This window comes from Papaver somniferum, chromosome 6 (assembly GCF_003573695.1).
Source record: "Papaver somniferum cultivar HN1 chromosome 6, ASM357369v1, whole genome shotgun sequence".
NCBI classification, from domain to species: domain Eukaryota; kingdom Viridiplantae; phylum Streptophyta; class Magnoliopsida; order Ranunculales; family Papaveraceae; genus Papaver; species Papaver somniferum.
The window spans coordinates 103,277,665-103,290,866 of NC_039363.1; the positions used below are offsets into that span (position 1 = coordinate 103,277,665).

A 13,202-nucleotide genomic window follows, 5' to 3' on the forward strand; every position below is an offset into this window, starting at 1 on the left:
ACTAGATGGCAACATCTAAAGAGTCTATTCATAAAAGCACAGAGCTCAGGTGTTAGAAATAACATGATAGTTTCACCATATCTCGTTGAGTCCTTTTCACTTCTGTTTTTATTTTGCTTTGTTTTTAAACTATGTTTCTCTAAGTGATTAGGTGGGGCTCACGATTCAAGTTTTTACCAATGCTAGGGTGAATTAGAGTGATTGAGATACAAAAAAAAATAGAAAAAAAAAAGAGAGAGAAAGAAACTGAGACCAGACCATCAGACCAACTGGAATAAATTCAATAAAGTCGACCTCTGGAACCCTTGTATATGCCAGTTGTGTTGACCTAGAGTTAGGATTATCGACCACTGGTACTCTTGTATATGCTAGTGTGTTGATATTAGTCAGACTAGTATCTCAGTCCATTAGGATAAGTTTATTTTGGCGGAGGCCTTCAGACAGATATGAGAAACACCGTTCACCTAGTAAACATCAAAACCATCTATGTTTTTCTCTATATCCATCTTCTTTATTTATCCATGTGATTAGTTTTGACTCCGGATATTGATGTCCATAGTGCGACTATATGAGTAGAGATCTGTCACTTCATATGAATTTTAGTATGCTTGAGTGCGAACTCGTGTACAACAATTGGAATTTCGCATCAAGGTACTTCCTCCTGTAGTCAATAAGTATATCAACCAAGGAGATTCTTTAGTGCCTTCCAAGGTTCTGTGTAGATAGCTAGGGTCTGGAGTATAAAGGTTTTGTGGGTATACCTCTGGTAAGCCCTCCGGAGACAACACTCCGCCACTAGAAACACCTAGGGGTTTAAAGGCTTATTGCATACGCTAAATGCAATCGACGATGCCTGCGACAGTGAGTTAGGATTTTATTTTTGCTCGAGGACTAGTAAATAATAGGTTTGGGGGTATTTGATAGACACATTTTTGTGTCCGATTTGTCTCGATTCTATATATTGTTAGGGCTTATTTTTGTACTTATTATGGTGTTTTATTTATTTGTAGGTATTTTTGGCCAATAAACATTTTTGGAAAAAATTGGCTCGAAAATTTGTCGGAAAGCACCCGGAGGACACATGCTATTCGGACCCCCAGTTTGGATAAGGGGAACCCCCAGGACACCCCTTAAGACAGCTTCTAAAGGCACCCCTAATCTGGATAGGGGGCACCCCTTCTTCTTCACGGTTTCATATCCTCAAAATTGGCGGGAAAATTTGTGGCAGTGAAGAACAGATTAGGGTTCTTGATTTGGAGGAGTTTGAGGTCGATTAAACCTCTGATTTTCATAGGATAGACTCCTTATGGGTCTAGGAATCTGATATGGGTGTTGAAATCGATTAGACTGGGCTCAATCGACGGATTTTTGTCACAACAGACGTGTGTGACCTGTTTTAGAAAATTTTAGAGAGATTAAAGTGCTATGAACCTTCCTAAAGATTTGTATCTATCTAAGGAAGAGTTTAGAATAAAAAGGAAAGCTCAGAAACGTGTAGAAATTCTAAAACAAGAAATTGCCGCAACTTTGCCGTGAAGAGAGGGGAAGAGATTTTGGAATATTTGGGAGAGACTTAATCGGTATTTTTGATATAAATAGATTGTTTGGGTCATATAGAAGGGAAATATGGAGTTTGGGGACCTGAGTAGGGCCAGAGAAGAAGAAATCAGAGTTTTATCAAACTCTGTTTCTGCTGCTGCTGCTGCACAGCTCAAGAACACGAAGAACATTGACGCACGGAAAACAGTCGCAGAACAGTGTCATTGTTCAAAAGCAGAAGAGAAGTAAAGTTTATATACAACAGTTAATCATTTTTCCTCTTTGTACCAAAGATCTGTAACACTTTTACGCAGTTGCAAATCAGCTGCTTTACACCTTTCACTCTTTTAATCAACTTTTGAGCAACAAACATGTATTTTGAGCAAGTGCTTAATATGAGGAGCTAAACCCCAACACTGGGATGACGGAGAAATCCATATTTCATGCGTGTGGTAATTATATTTAATTCTTTTTATGACTTTTTGCATTAATTTAATCGTTTTATGATTTTTTTTAATTAGTTGTGAAGTCGTATGGTGATGTATGCTTGGTCTAAGTGCTTTTGATGCATCATGCTAGTGATTTACAGTTAATATTTTTAAAATCTACCATGGCAAAGAATTAGAGTCAATAAACAAGAGCTATAATTGTCTAAGAATTGATTTTTGAACCACATGATATGAGGTTTGGTGGAATCCCGAGTCTCAGTAATCTCTCGACATTGTGACAAACCTTGTGTATATATTTTCTTTATTTTTATTGTTTTCTATTTTTAAATCTGAAATCAGTCTCAACAAGTTCGAGAAACGAACACTTTACTTACCACTATAAAATTACATCACTCGCTTATCTATTTCTCGAAATAAGTGTTGGTAGCTTTCTGTCTTAGATACATTCATCATTATTCTTGACTTTATGTCAAAATATGATCATGTGGAAATTTCCTTGAAACATCTTACATGATTTGTGTGAGACAGTCATTAGATTTCTACTTGGAAAGTCTTATATTGATCATTCGATCACTTGAAAATTGCTTATTAGCTAATGGTGTGTGTGAGACATCCATTGTCAACTTCTAAGAATGTTTCAATAACTGAAATAGGATTTAAGAGCTAAAACCCATGTCTAGATACATTATGGTTTGTGTACTAAGTGTGCGAACTGTTTTGATATAATTCGGGACCAGAAACTAAGTTTGCATACCTCGCAAACTGTTTCAACTGTTAAGTCAGGGTACTTAAGTTTGCATACCCGTTCGCAAACTGATTTAAAAGTTGAAGTCCGGAAACTAAGTTTGGATACCCGTTTGCGAACTATTCACCTGAGTTGGGTCCGTAACTAAAGTTTGTGTACCCGTTTGCAAACTGTTGGTTCATGACCAATGCCCGGAACTTAAGTTTGCGTACCCGATTGCAAACTTAATTGGTTCAAGTTATAAATCGGCAAAGTATGGTTTCATACTCATGAAAAAATACATTTATATAATAAGGAATGCAATCTTTGCAAACCGTGGCTTAATTTTTCATGAATTGATTCTTTCGAATCATTCCGATTTTTCTTTAATTGGATCATATATACTTCTATGTGATTGTTAACAATTGAACAACTCTATGAAGAACACAATTATATTCTTAGGTTATCATTCATTCATGATTGATCATCATAGTTGATCTAGATGTGTTCGATGAATGTGGATTAGACAAAAGTGTTCATATGGATAACTTTGGTTAACTACTATTGAGCCAACCTTATGTCCACGTTTAGGTACGGTTACCCATATCTAAATAAAGTATATTTCATTTGTGTGTGACAAGCTAAATCCATCTAACAGTGGACAAATATTGTTTTGGTTTCAAGAAAAACTTAGTTTGCATCTTAAATCAGGATTTCATCTAACGGTGAATAATGAATGCTTTATTTCTAAGCTAACTAAGGAAACCCTGATTTGAAAGCTATATAAAGGAGAACTCTAGCAATTGGGAAACCTAATCCCCACACCTCCCGTGTGATACTAGTTGCGTACTAGAGTCGGTTCTACATTAACCTAGGTTTTTCTTAAAACCATTTAGGTTAACGATTTAAAGACTTCATTGGGATTCTGAAGCCAGATCCAACTATTTTTTCTGTAGTTGCGTATTCTAATCTAACTTGTTCTATCGTATTGAGTACTATGTCTCTAAGATTGGCTCGATATTTATCTCCGATATGTAAGATATATAAAGTAATCACAAAGATCTTTGTCTCCTTCTTTGTGATTCCACAATAACTTGTTATACTACCATATAGTTAAGTTATTGTGAGGTGATTGATATTTCCAGGCTGTTCCAGGCTGTTTCCGGGGTTTTTCTGCATTTTGCGGTTTCCTCGTTAACAAAATTTTTGGTGTCTGTGTTATTTCTTTTCCGCATTATATTTCTTTTCCACATTTTGCTAAAGATGTTGGGCCTAAGTTTCGACACGATATTGTTCGTAATGTTGTTGCTGACATTTGTTACAAAGCGGGTGTGCCTGCGCGAAAAAAGGTTCCTCTTGGTTTCCTGACAGATGATGACAAAGGTTTTAAGCCTGCTGATATTCTCGTGCTCAACTGGGAGAATGGACAAGATGTTTGTATGGATGTCATTGGAGTATCACCCTTCACTGGCGAAGGCGTTAGATCTTTTGTCCCGGGAAAGGCTATATCTAGTGTTGTTTCACGTAAACACACTAAATATTTGGACAAGTGTGTTTCACATGGCCATGGTTTGGGTGTCCTAGCTTTTTCTACTTTAGGGGAACTTGGTGAAGATACTTTGTGTTTTTTCAAGCGTCTGAAAAATTGTTTAGTTAGCAATGACGCTAGTAGTGGTTTTGGAAATTTTATTTTTCATAGATTATGAGTTGCTATTCAAAAGAGGTGTTGGAGCCCAGCTTGTTGCTAGGTTACCAACCAAAAGCTTTGTTTAAATTCTTACAGTAAAATAATTAAAATATCTCAGGTTGTGCGTAATTCAATCAATTGGTAATCAAACCTTTGGTTGTTGATTAAAATTTCTTGACACTTGAACATTGGTCTTCGGCACCGTTCAAGTTGTTTCTCATAATAATCAGGCTCGCGGATTCTGTTTGTTTGATTTGCCGATTGCATTTAGAAATTGAGATACAACTCTTGGATACTTTTTCGTGATTGAGTCTGACTATCTAGTTGATTCTCTTGAAATTGTATTGGAGTTTTCCATACAGATTGTTGAACGAAATATTGGTTGTGGTTGTTAGACTCCTGCTTTTTCAGAAATAGTGAATGCGCTCATGTGTTAAAAACAACTATTTCAGAAAAGGATATTATGGTAAAAATTTTGAGATCTTTTCCATCTCGATTCGAGTCTAGGAAACATGGCATTACAAAAGGAAACTATCTTTAAATCTATGAAGAAGTGATCTTATTTGAAAATTAAAGATCTTTGATCATGAATATCACACTATGACCGAAAAAGGTATTGCCTTTAAAGTTGCCAAGAACACTGGTAATCCTGAAAAGGATAAAAGTATTTGTGTTCGCCAAAGAAATGTCATGAAAGTGATAACGAAAAATTCTAAATAAGATATTGACGCATCTTTGTCTCTTATCACACAACAGTTTATAGATCTTAAAACAAACTCTACACCTCTTGCTTCTACTTGTGTTCCTCCTTTACCTTTTCCTCATAGGTCTGCAAATGCTAAAAAGGTGGAACAGGACAAGGAAATTTTAGATGTTTTCAAAAAGATTCATGTGAATATCCCACAAATAGATGCAATTAGGAAGGTTCCTAAGTGCGTAAATATTTTGAAGGATTTATGCACTAAGTGAAAACGATTATTCGTTTGATGAGGTGATGAGTGTGGGGGAAAATGTTTTGGCTATCCTCCAAAGAAACTTTCATCCATGTGTAAGGACCCGGTAGTTTCGATATACCCGTTCTTATTGGTAGTAAAAGGTTTAGAAAATCTATGCTTGACGTATGAGGATCAGTTAATGTTATATCTGCATTTATTTATAAATATTTGAATTTGGGTTCTTTGAAAGAAACTCGTACTGTTCTTTAACCATATGATAGTACTAACTTTTACCTTAGAGGTATTATTTAGGATGTGCTTGTGCAGGAGAATCAGGCTTGTATTTCCAGCCTCTTTTTATGTACCGGAGATAGATAGCAGATCTGACACATCTACACCATTGCTACTTGGAAGCCCAGAACACTCGCAATGAAGTTCGATAATAAAAATATAGCATCCTAATGACATTTATTCGGACATTCATGCTAAAGTATTAGACACATGTTAAGGAATAGCGAAAAAGTATACAATCGGGATGGCGACGTTAAACCAAGCATTGAATGAGAGGCAACCCTTGTTTTTGTATTTTAATTAATTTATTTATTGGTCTTGTTTTGCATATCATATTAGGATTTCCCATCTTGAATTTTACATTATAAATTCATTGAGGACGACATTAAATTTAAATGTTGGGAGTATTAATATATTTTGGTAGAAACTTTTTTTTTTAATTATTTCTATTTTTTAGGTAGATCATTTTTAAGCTTCATAGATATCGTAAATGATCAAGAATGGCATGATTGATATGGGATGATACCAGCTCTGCTAAGGGTTGATACCCGTCCGTCGATCCAACGATCAGAATCACCAGATTCTTTTTGTCTTATATGGACTGGTATCAACCCTTAGTAGAGTTGGTATCAACCTATATCAATCATGAAGAATGGTTGGAAAGAATCCCCCTCCGGATACAATTATGTGTACAAGAGGATCTCAAGTAGGAGTGCAAAAATTCTTTCTTCGACTTGTCATTTTCAATGTAAACTCGAGGCGAGTTTTGTCTCAGTAAGGGAGCCTGATATAGGACATATCCTGACAAGTCGCATATATTCCAAGATATGACTAATATCTTGGATATTTATTAGTTTTGGTATTTTAATTATTAGGATAAGTTTCTTTATTAGATTTATCCTATTTTTATGAGAATAATATATTCTCTAGGCTAATTTAGGAACATTCTATATTTTTAGATTTAATGCTTGGAGGCTATAAATATCATCTCCTTTATCTTTGTAATCAACTTGCGAGCTCGTTTATTAAAATTACTGTTTGGTTAAGAACCTGTTTACTTCTCTTTGAGAGATTGATCATCATTGATCGTTATTTATCACTTTATTCCTGGATTGGTGTTGTTCAATCTTCTTTTCGGTCCTATTTACCAGAGTGGATTCTCCGCGTGTCGGTTTTTTCTAAATCGTTTCCGATGTGACGTATCGTAAAATCTTCACTCAGTTAATACAAAGATATAGAAAAATCAATAGACAGCAAACCAAAAAGCTAATGGTACCAGAGACAACACAAATGCAAGAATAGTTTAAAAGATCAAGGAATACAACCTAAAAATGGTTCATATTGATAATGAATTTCTAATGCTACTTCTACTACTTTAATTGTTCTTTGATTTTGATGCCAACCCCCCTATCAAAATCAACAAAATGACTAAAAACCAAACTCCATACAAGATGAAAGTCTTCTTGTCCCTCTTTCTCATTGAATCAGCCACTGAAAGCTGATCAGTACCACCATTTACCATTTCCCGGCCACGCGCAACATTCATTTCAATATTGTCCATCTGTTCCCCTTGTCCATCAACCAAAACAGCCATATCAAGAAAAACTTGGTGCAACTCCATTAAACTTCTCTGTATCCCTTTGACAGCTTTTTGCCTCTCTAGATTCTCCAAATCCATTTCTGCTTTCCCTGCGAAAATCTCAACCTGTCCACCTTCTTTAATCATCTTATCTATCACTTCATCACTTGGGTTTTCACCCGTGGCATTAAAATACCTCCTTTTCAAACCTTCTTTATGTTCCAACACAATTTTTTCCCTCAATGTCTTAAAATCATTCATCAAACCTCTCAATTTAATTCTCAACCCGTTTGTGACAGAAATTCTAGTCCTATCAACTGGACTCCCTTCTCTATACATCAGAGAAATCTCACGGTTAGTCACATTAGATTTGTCAAGCGATTCCAACCTTGCTTTGATGATTTTCGCCTTTCGAAGAACCGCAACCATGTCTGAATCCATTCGATCTCTTAACCCGCGTAAAACCTTAACACTGTGTGTTGATTTTGTCTCTTCGTTCAAATCCTGAAGATCAATAAGCAAGTTTGTGACGTCTTCCATTTCTTTCTTGATTATACTCACTTCTTCGAAGAATTGAGAGAGATTTTCTTCGTCAGTAGGGCCGAGTCGCCCAATCTCAATGTCAGGACCAGTTTCCAGATCTTTCATTGCTTGTTTTTTCAATTCTACGTAGTTAACAAAGGATTTTGTCATGAGATCATTCATCTTTGCAGAATTTCAGAGTAATTAACCGCCTGCATCAGATCAGATTTTGTCATTAGATCATTCATCAAGAAATAGATCTTAATCACTAAGAAAATTTTAAGAATTAAATCGGAAAAAAACAAAACAAGATCAAATTCACTGTTAATTTACCTTTGAATGAATCGATTTATGGAAACGCAATAATAATTCTGAAAGCAGAGGATTTATCTTATATTTGATGAGAAGAGGGAATGAGGAGTTTGACGAGAGGAATTCAAATTCCTGTGTGTGTAACTACTTAACAGGAGAGGAATTACGATGAAACGGTGCCGTTATATTATTTTTTTTGCGAATTTCAAATTTTGAAATTAGCATCGAAGTAGCCGGTTAAATTGTATACCTGGTCCCACTTCTAACTGCTTTACGTGGGCACATCTGGTTTTTTCTTTTAAATTTAAGCGCCAAATTCTTTTCCCCTTTTCTTTCCGGAGTCGATGAAACTGAAAACCTCACACCTGAGAATACTTCAGAATTTTGTACCTGAAATAACAATATTTAATAGTAAATATTTTACTAGACTCGATTACCAGAAATCCATATATTCATTAATCCAAAATTTGGATGACAAAAGAAAAAATTTTAAATCAAATAGTAGAAGTGATGATGTGATTGAGACTATGTATAGAGAAAAGAGATTCAAAGAAGCTGTAGATATTTTATGTCAAGAGAAAAGATTGAAAGAAGCGATTCAAGTTCTAGACATTCTAGATCGTTCACGAATTCGTCCATCGGTTGCTATTTACTCGTCTCTTCTTCAGTTGTGTTTACAGTTAAGAGCACTTGAAGAAGGTAAAAGGGTTCATGCACATACTAAAATCTCTGGTTTTGAATTTGGGGTTTTCTTATGTAATCGGCTTCTTGATATGTATTCAAAATGCGGTAGTTTAGTTGATGCTCGGAAAGTGTTTGATGAAATGGGGAATAGAGATTTGTGTTCTTGGAATACTATGATATCTGGGTATACTAAGGCGGGTGAACTTGAAGAAGCTTATAGAATGTTTGCTGATATGCCTGTCAAGGATAAGTTTTCATGGAATACGATGATTTCTGGGTATGTTCGTCGTGACAGGCCTAAAGATGCTCTGAAATTATATAGGAGAATGCAAATAGATGATGAGGTGAAGAGTGACAAGTTTACTGATTCTAGTGCTCTTTCTGCTTCTGCTGCTATTCCTTGTTTACAGTGTGGCAGAGAAATTCATGCTCATGTAATGAGGACTGGATTGGATTCAGATGCTGTTGTTTGGAGTGCTCTATCTGATATGTATGCGAAATGTGGAAGTATAGAAGATGCGCGGTATATTTTTGATAGAACATTGGATCGAGATGTTGTTTCATGGACAACCATGATTGGAAGATACTTTGAAAAGGGGAGAAGAGAAGATGGTTTTGCCTTGTTTTCTGAAATGTTGAGATCTGGGATTAGACCCAATGACTACACCTATGCTGCGATTTTGAATGCTTGCTCAGCTAAGATTTTGACTGAAGAAGATATAGGGAAACAGGTTCATGGGCACATGATAAGAATTGGGTTTGACCCCATTTCATTTGTTGCAAGTGCGCTAGTCCATATGTATTCTAAGTGTGGTAACATTCAGAGTGCAAGGAAAGTTTTTGATGGAATGCGGCATCCGGATCTTGTTTCCTGGACTTCCTTGATCGGTGGGTTTGCTCAGAATGGTCGGCCTGAGGAGGCTCTTCAGTATTTCGAATTGCTACTAAAATCAGGAACCAAACCTGATCACATTACATTTGTTGGGGTCCTCTCTGCTTGTACGCATGCGGGGTTAGTCGATAAAGGGCTTGAATACTTCAATTCCATAAGTGAAAAGCATGGATTATCACATATTGTTGATCACTATGCTTGTCTGGTGGACTTGCTGGGACGATCTGGTTGCCTAGATGAAGCTGAGGAGATCGTTGATAAAATGCCAATGAAGCCTAGTAAATATATTTGGGCTTCCTTGCTTGGTAATTGTCGTAATTATGGAAATCTTAGACTGGCAAAACGATCTGCAGAAGCGTTATCGAAATTAGAGCCTGAGAATCCTGCAACCTACGTTACTTTGGCCAACATCTATGCTGATGCTGGGATGTGGAATGAAGTGGAAATGATCAGGAAAACTATGAGGGATCAACGTGTGGTTAAGGAACCAAGTTCAAGTTGGATTACGGTAAACAGAAAGCTCCATTTGTTTGTGGTGGGAGATAATTCACATCCCAAAATCAAGGAAATCCATGACTTTCTGGAGAAGCTGTCCGTAAAGATGAAAGAAGCAGGGTATGTACCTAAAACAGATTCCGTGCTTCATGATGTTGAAGAAGAGCAAAAGGAGCACAATCTGACTTACCACAGTGAGAAACTTGCAATTGCTTTTGGTATTATGTCTACCCCACCTGGAACATTGATCAAGGTTTGTAAGAACCTTAGGACATGTGGAGATTGTCATAGTGCAATCAAGTTTATTTCAAATATTGAGAAGAGAGAGATTATTGTCAGGGACTCGAAGAGGTTCCATCATTTCAAGGATGGGATCTGCTCATGTGGAGATTTTTGGTGATCTTATGGTTTAGAAGCTTGTAAACAACTTCATCTCAGTTGGGTTTCAGAAAGAGTCAGCTGGAATAAAGCTACAAATGTACAGGTATGCGGGCAATGGAAGTGTTATTATAATGTGGAGTCTGCAATTGTTCATTTTGCACTTCAGTTTTAGTTTTGATATATGAGAAGGCTTCAATTAGCGAGATTTGGGCAACTTTCGAACACATTGTCATATCGGCTTCTAAAAAATTAGGTAAGTGATAGTTAAGCGGCCACTCATTGAGTTACTGGAAGCCAGTTCTGGCCATGAACCTTCAATGTTTCGATGAAATTTTAGAGCCTGGTATAATCCAATTTAAGACTTGAAATTTCAGTATTAATTTCTAACTGGTATAGGTTTTTGTTTGCCAGTTACTTTTTACTTTGAAGTTTTAAGTTATTCACAGTTTGTTGGCTAAACCATCTGTAAAAACAGGTTCATGCCCACCATTTTTCTTCACCAATAAGATTCCAGAAAGTAAATGACAAATTAATGGATAAGTATGTAATACTTCATTATTCTTTCCTACTAGTTCTAGAGACATCATTTCTGTTTTATCCTTCCATATAAACAAACACAGTCAAAACATGATGTATTCCTAAGCCTAGTACAGACATATATATCTTAAATTTTCTTATGTTTTATTCTAAGATTTTGTGGAGATAAGAACAAGGCACAGTTATAGAGCCACTAAATTACAAATTCTCTTCTGCTTCATAAACATAGGAAACTCAGAATAGAGTGTTGCAAATGTAAACTAAAAGAAAGAGAGATACCACTAGTGTTTCTGAATTCTGCTCTGTTCATATCAATCATCAAAATGGGTTCTCTAATGGGAGGCTGGGACTCTCCTGTCCGCGACTTGAAATCTGGTAATTTCATTAGTAAGCTCGATCGTTCATTCCCTAGTTGGTTTTTATTAATCATTTCTTTTTGTTGTTGCAGTGACATACCAGAGAAACAACTCATGTACCAAAGAAGAAATTGAAGCTTATTGGAAATCAAAAGAGCCAGTCTTCGAGAAAGAAAATTATACTCAGAGAGTTATTGACCAGGTGATCCAATCTGAATATATGTATGTCATCCTACTAAGAACTAGTTGTGTTAATTGTTGCTGTTATCCCTACCAGAAAGTTCATTAAACTTTTATACAAGTGATCGAAAATCGTCAAAAATGAGTTTCTTTCAATAGACAATAGTTATAACAGTACAAAATAACACCCCTTTATCTCTTTAAAGCACTGATGAGTATGTTCTTTTCATCTTAATTGCTTGTTCTAACTAATGACAGGAGAATACATCTAAAAAGCAATCAGGAAATGTGAAGAAGTTTCGGAGATTCAGTTCATTGCCTTTAATGGATAGAAAGGGTAATATCCTCGATGTTGACGAAACTGCTATCGACAAACTAATCAAGACAAACAACTGGTGAGTGTATCTAATGAGCCTGTCAATGTCATACATGTCCTTTCATACCAACACTGATACCTTACTCCAATAGACCATTGAAACAAATTTTCCCATAGTTCTGGGTTATTCATGTAATTCCTGTATCTTACTTACAATCGGGTTTATTGATGCTTGTGTACTTTGTCATGCTTATTTTCAGGTGGACTAGGAGCAACTGGGCATTTCTTAATGAACCTCCTGTAATATCTACTACTGATCATGAAGGCCGGGCTATGTACACATACTCGCCACAGTATGATGTAGCTAGCGGCTTTGGGTCCCCGAAACAAGAAGATACTCGTCCCTGAATAAGTACATTGAGGGCTGTCTGTCTCTTTCTCTGGTTAGTAATAGAAGTATAGTAGTACAATTTCTCTTACTATGTTTGCTTGGGCTTTAGGCCTAAAAAGAAAAAAACAACTACCAGTTTTGTACGGAAAATGTATATTTGTAGATATGTATATGGACTAGGTAATAATCCGTGCCTTTGACATGGCTGGTTAGCCAATAGATCCTTACTACTGGCACGGCTAGTTTAAGTAATATTTTAATGCGGTGTTATCTTTTTTTTTTCTTTGATGAAATTACGGCGGTGTCATCAGCATGATGCTGGATTGGTAAGGGATGAAGAAAGAACCCCGGAAAAATTTCAAAAAGAAAACTTTGTTTTTTTTTTTTGTTTGAAGCATGAGATTTTCTGATGTCGGGCTTTTGACATTCTTTTCTCAAAATGGCAAAGCAACCATTCATTTATGCCCAAATCTACACAAATGATATTATACAGAGTACGGTCAATTATTCATCAATGAAGGTTGACCAATGACCATCTGTAATGAAGGTTGACTCCATATTATTGAGAATTTGAGTTCAGCCACGGTGTGCCATTCTTTCTTTCTCTTTTAATAATAATTTGCACAGCTATACAGATTACAGACCCTTTTTTGTTTCAAGATACTTGGTGGCTGCCTATCTCATCCTCACGTAACCAAAATAAGACAAAATCAAATTGCAGAACATGCAATTCGTTCTGGTCCTGGTCTTGGACATTATAATACAATATATGAGCAAAAATATCTACGTACAGGACATCTTACTAGCCATGGAGATTGAGTGTTCAGCGCGGACACGTTAAAGATGTGTCCACAGTCCACAAAATACCACTGCTAAACAGTAAACTCGCTCTGTATATAAACCGATGATACTCTTGATCATATTCAATCACT

The 13,202-nt window shown here is 36.2% G+C and overlaps 3 protein-coding genes across 3 annotated transcripts; 2 read left to right on the forward strand and 1 right to left on the reverse strand.

The window, feature by feature from the left end:
* Positions 1-6,916: 6,916 nt before the first annotated feature.
* On the reverse strand, positions 6,917-8,180 carry LOC113285987 (syntaxin-112-like). The gene is made up of 2 exons (XM_026534719.1): positions 8,060-8,180; positions 6,917-7,938 (listed from the first exon to the last, which is right to left on the reverse strand). Exon 2 carries the CDS (start codon positions 7,907-7,909, stop codon positions 7,001-7,003), a length of 909 nt encoding a protein of 302 aa, XP_026390504.1. The 5' UTR covers positions 7,910-7,938; positions 8,060-8,180; the 3' UTR covers positions 6,917-7,000.
* Positions 8,181-8,425: 245 nt separating this feature from the next.
* On the forward strand, positions 8,426-10,758 carry LOC113285988 (pentatricopeptide repeat-containing protein At4g37170-like). The gene has a single exon (XM_026534720.1). It carries the CDS (start codon positions 8,566-8,568, stop codon positions 10,507-10,509), a length of 1,944 nt encoding a protein of 647 aa, XP_026390505.1. The 5' UTR covers positions 8,426-8,565; the 3' UTR covers positions 10,510-10,758.
* A 539-nt stretch (positions 10,759-11,297) lies between these two features.
* LOC113285989 lies at positions 11,298-12,548 on the forward strand. Its single transcript, XM_026534721.1, has 4 exons — positions 11,298-11,402; positions 11,476-11,585; positions 11,822-11,958; positions 12,140-12,548. The coding sequence occupies exons 1-4, from the start codon at positions 11,351-11,353 to the stop codon at positions 12,285-12,287; spliced, it is 447 nt and encodes a 148-aa protein (XP_026390506.1). The 5' UTR covers positions 11,298-11,350; the 3' UTR covers positions 12,288-12,548.
* The last annotated feature ends 654 nt before the right edge of the window (positions 12,549-13,202 follow it).

Coding starts and splice junctions, on each gene's coding strand:
- LOC113285987 (XM_026534719.1), bottom strand. CDS start 7,909: ATGAATGATCTCATGACAAAATCCTTTGTTAACTACGTAGAATTGAAA.
- LOC113285988 (XM_026534720.1), top strand. CDS start 8,566: ATGTATAGAGAAAAGAGATTCAAAGAAGCTGTAGATATTTTATGTCAA.
- LOC113285989 (XM_026534721.1), top strand. CDS start 11,351: ATGGGTTCTCTAATGGGAGGCTGGGACTCTCCTGTCCGCGACTTGAAA. Junction 11,403..11,475: donor TGTCCGCGACTTGAAATCTG/GTAATTTCATTA, acceptor TTGTTGTTGCAG/TGACATACCAGAGAAACAAC. Junction 11,586..11,821: donor CTCAGAGAGTTATTGACCAG/GTGATCCAATCT, acceptor AACTAATGACAG/GAGAATACATCTAAAAAGCA.